Source organism: Amphiura filiformis, chromosome 4, assembly GCF_039555335.1.
Source record: "Amphiura filiformis chromosome 4, Afil_fr2py, whole genome shotgun sequence".
Lineage (NCBI taxonomy): Eukaryota > Metazoa > Echinodermata > Ophiuroidea > Amphilepidida > Amphiuridae > Amphiura > Amphiura filiformis.
This window is the reverse complement of record NC_092631.1, coordinates 51,954,756-51,959,772: the sequence shown is the minus strand read 5'-3', so window position 1 is coordinate 51,959,772 and position 5,017 is coordinate 51,954,756. Positions and strand designations below refer to the sequence as shown.

At 40.5% G+C, this 5,017-nt stretch overlaps 1 protein-coding gene across 1 annotated transcript; it reads right to left on the bottom strand.

The window, feature by feature from the left end:
* Positions 1-517: 517 nt before the first annotated feature.
* Positions 518-3,774, bottom strand: LOC140151047 (uncharacterized). The gene is made up of 2 exons (XM_072173241.1): positions 3,584-3,774; positions 518-2,733 (listed from the first exon to the last, which is right to left on the bottom strand). Exon 2 carries the CDS (start codon positions 2,724-2,726, stop codon positions 1,836-1,838), a length of 891 nt encoding a protein of 296 aa, XP_072029342.1. The 5' UTR covers positions 2,727-2,733; positions 3,584-3,774; the 3' UTR covers positions 518-1,835.
* Between the last annotated feature and the right edge of the window lie 1,243 nt (positions 3,775-5,017).

Below are 5,017 nucleotides of genomic sequence, written 5' to 3'. Positions count from 1 at the left end.
GAAACGCAATAAACGCTCATTTTGGATCCCTTAAACATTTTATGTGGATCTCCGGGAGACGGTAAGATTCAACCCATCGTGGGACGTTTTTCCAACAAATCCAGGCTGCCGGTCAATTGTCTTTAGCGTGATATGCATGATCGCCCGGTAGCCTGAATTTGTTTGAAAAACGTCCAACGACCGGTTGAATATGCTAGTTAAGAGTCTTTGCTTAGGCCTAAAATAACTATCCCCGGGGGGGGGGGGGGGTTCTTCCTGGTTGAAGGTATACGGGGATGTGCCACGGTTTTGGGATACCTTTTCAGCGATTTTGGTATATCGATGGGTGGGTTTTCAGTGGTGGGCGCATTTGGGCAAAAATGCCATTAAAGCGCCCAATTATGGCAAATTTGGGTGCTTTTTCTTGAAAATTGGTATACTGATGGGTAGCAAAAACAGCAACAAGTAGGTATAGAGAAAGTCAGCATCCGAAAGTCTGCGTGGCACACCCCGTACAAAATTTTTCGAAGAACCCCCCGGGTAACTATCCGTACCGTAACAATAATCCCAACTTAACCCTTAATCCAATTAACCTTTAAACGTATCTATAATGTTAATACAGTTTGCATGATTCGAAGGGTCACTCACATAATCTGAAATGCATACCAGGAAAGGTATATAATATCATTGCATATTTCCGGGTTCTTTTGCCGCTTCAAATATTTTACAGTCCAATCACTCTCAAATTTACATCAGATTTAGATGAATTTCAGCACCCACACCATAAACACCTGAATTCTATTATAATATATAAGCCCAATTTAGTTCCCCAATACCGTAATTCGAGTTAGGTTAGAAGACTGACAACGTTCACCGCAGACCCTCTATTATATCTCTGTTCTATATTAGAACCAATTTCAAACGGGGCCACGAGCACAAAAGCGAACATTAAATAAGGGCTGATAATGGAGAGCAAGGCCGGATTTACCAGGGCCCCCAAAATTTGGAGGCCCCAAAATTGCCCTATGCATCTTTCTTTTAACCCCATAACCCCGGGGGGGGGGCACTGGTCATTGACAAGGGGTATCATGCGTGGCTACGAAGTCTCAAATAGCACCCAAAACAAGTATTTACGAGGTCTGAAAATGCACCCCTAAACAAGTATGACAAGTGCAATTTTATACCCTAAATAAGTATTGACAGTATTTTTGCCCCTATTAGAAGCAAATAAATCAGTCATATTTTGACTCGAAACCCCTTTTTAACCCCTTTTACCTTTATTCCATACTACATTTGTCTCAAAGGATCCAAAACGCTATGATTTATTGTACAAGGTATACCCTTTTTCTTAAATTTCCTTGTTTTAGAGACCCTATTCACGATACTTAAGTACAGGGCCTGATCATGAAAAACGACCCTTTTTACTTGAATCTTTGGCCACGCATGATACCCCCTGGTCAATGACCAGTGGCCCCCCTGGGCCCATAACAGCATGTTAATAACAGCATGTTGTTTTGGTCAAAATTGTAAAATTTTCCGCGCTTCGCGCACATCAAAATTTCTACATTCATGTTGATCTGGGGCTAAAAAGTCTGAAATTTCTTCGCGTGCCTTGTGCGCAAATGTCCTAATAACATTGAAGCAAAATATGTTAGTCTCCCTCTATATTATACGTAAACCAAAACTTGGCCACTGACTTGAGTGCACATGCCTTCCTCGGCACGTGAGTTCGGGGCCTCCAAATTTTGGCCTGGCCCAGGGCCCCCATAAGGTAAATCCCGCCCTGGTTGAAAGGGCCCGTACAGCTCCTTGTCCATGGCCCCTGATGCTCTTGCTACGCCCCTGCGAGTGCGTTGCTATTCTGGTTTTATTCGTGCGGCATACATCTTGTCATAAAACACCATAGACTTATCAATCAAGGGCAGCAGGTCATCATCCATTTCATCTCGTGAAGGTGGGTCGCCAAGCGGAAGGAAATGAGTGCTGCTAAAAGCTGCATCGTAAAATCCTCCTTCTTCTAGTCTATTCGCTTGCTCCAAGACATCTGCTAACTTCCAAGAATCAACCACCCCGGTTCCCGCTTCCCATTCCAGCAGGTTCTCCGAGTAAGGAATACCAACAGCTTTACAATACTGAAGAAGAATGGATCCGGGATATTTTTGGAGATCATCAGCATCTATAATAATGGGATCTTTTTCCAGACCGTGATCGTGCACATACTGATAAAGTTCATACAATTCACCAAAGGCATGCTTTGGTGGATTAATATATGGAGGAAGCTCTTGGTATTGGAAAGAATTATCTTGAAGAAGTTTGGCCCAGAGCTTCTTGAAGGACAAAAACATCTTTCGCGGATCACGAATCAAAAATGTATGGCGGTATCCTTGAGGAATCCAATCATAGTTCTCTCTTAAGGCAAAAGCAAAGTCCTTACAGAAAACAATCTGCTTTCCTGGATAATCTGCTTCCAGCATCTTCTTCGCCCAATCATAGGTGGAGATGTTGACATCATATCCGTTCCCTTGGGACACTGCTGAAGCTCTTGCCACCATAGCATCAAATATGGCTTGGATCCTGGAACCATCGTCTCGCAGCCTTTCTGGTCCACACAGTAAAGCCATGTGAAAAGGCTCATTAATTATCTGGATTCCATCAACGAAACTGAGGCATTTTGTGAAGACTGTGGAAAGACTACGACCTACTGTCCACAGGAACACTCTGTTGGTTGTTCTGGTTGCGTCAGCCATAGTAAATCTGGAATGGGAATGAAGGCTTTAAAAATTATACCAGACGACCGCAATCGACTAAGTGTGGGGGCAGGGCGAGAACGTGACAGTGATATAAGTAGGACTCTGGGGGGCACTCCAACTTTGGAGGTGACGCGTATGTTTTGTATGTATTTTTCCATTCGATCTGTCACCCAAAGACCCTTACAAGTTCAATTTGAACAGCAACTTCCATTTATCACTGATTTTGTTACTTATTTTGAAAAAACACAGACATTTGAAGCCATTAAGAACTAGAAATTCGATTTTCGAGGTCTCTCTGGCGCTGTTTCGGCTCTCACCCAAAGATTCAATTTAAAAAATTTCATGTTCTCACCCAATGACCCCATATTTTTTACATTTTGCTCTCACTGAATGCCAAAAATCATGCTCTCACCCAATGACCCCATACATGCCATATTTTTTACATTTTGCTCTCACCGAATGCCCCTTAGTGCGAGAGTGCCAGCCCTACATATCTATTTCATATTGAAGTGCCCCCGGGGTAGGACTATACTGTTCATTTGGTGGGAAATTGGTTTGAGAGATTTATTCGCACAATTACTCAATAGTTTTAACAATCATTACAAGATTATTCTTGCATAACAAATGAATGTCGACAAATACCAAAAATAGTAGATCAGGGGGTGATAAAGGATAGAATTTTGTGGTGGCTTCTGTCCCCGGCACCCCACTCAGCTCCGTGTATCCGCGGGTAGGCATGCTCGTCTGCGAACTTTGAAAATACCCCTTGCATTTCATTTCGCGTTCAGGCAAAACACCACTTTTTATTATATTAATAGCTATTTTTTACTGATAATCCCTGACGTTAAACTTACCTGAAAGGTTATTGGAACAACTCAAACTGAAATACAAACAATCTTCGAAGCTACTCTTGGTAAGATTAACTTGGATGCAGAATGCATTCGGTAGGCCCCTATTATGTCAGACTACCAGCAAAACAATAGGTGTGTGTGTGCACACAGATGCTATGATATATTATGCAAATTTTATGAACAGTTTTATACTCATCCGGTTTTATGCATAAAATAAATGGTTTTGTTTTAATTATTATTTGTGTTTATTTATTAATTTGTGCAGTTTCCCCTTTGGCCAATGAACACGTATTGTGACTTGACTTGAAGGATTTTAATGTTTCTCATCCTATCCAAAATGTTTAGTGTAATTTTCCAAATTTAGTCCCAAAAATGTTTAAATTTGGTTCAAAAAGGTGTCATAAACACATGCTATATTAATTCAAATTATGAATAGTGTAAGTTTTATGCCGGGTCCTATCAGAGGTTGTTTAAATGTAAGCCCAGAATACATTGCAGCCACTGACAGCATGTTTGAGAAACACATGGTTATTTTCAGAAAACATCACACTGGGCTCCTGCTGTGCATGGTCAAGGTTGTTATACAACAAGATAAGCTATGCGCCTGCATGCATGCATGTGCAAGAAAACTTTACTGGTTCTACCTTCTTTTCCCAAGCATTTAAAATATCTAAAATTGTTTTAAAAACACGAGACTTTTTAACTTTTTTGGTAGCAATGTATCCACAAACATTACCCGTACCCAATTATCAATTCAAAACATAAAAGTCGCGATGAATATTCCATCAAAACTACTGGTTCTTATTTTGTACACAAATTTGAAGGTGAAATGGTGTTGAAATGGCTCCTTTATTACCATGATTACTACATTGCACATAATATCATACTGCATGCTGGGATTACATTGAATCAACCTCTGGGGTCCTATGCATGAAATCAGATAAAACGACATTGAAAAGGTCGCATTAATTTTGTTATCATCATGTTTTTCTCTATTTACATATTTATTTATTCCATCCGGAAGAGTCTCTTATGTTTCACCTGTTGTTATTCATGCATGTGGACATCAAACGGTGAGCATTTTTTGTCACCAATTATAGGTGAAAACAATTTTTGAATATATCGCGCTGCACTAGTACGTTCACGCGGTACCTCTGCATTGAACAATAGATAACAATAGATCATGATGCAGTCATGTCTACAGTAGAATTCATCTCGACCTTTGCAGGACTTAACCCCATTAAAAGCTATTAAACCAAGATAACACTCATTGAAACAGCTCAGCTGATTAAATCGGATCTTCTCTGGTTGTGCACAAGTGTCTGTTTTCATGTGCGATATCGCAATAAAGCTGGTATTCATAGCTTCAGTTGGGTAACCGATTATAAAGGAAACGAAAGGAAACAATGGTATGTGTGGCTTTGTTCACGAAATCAG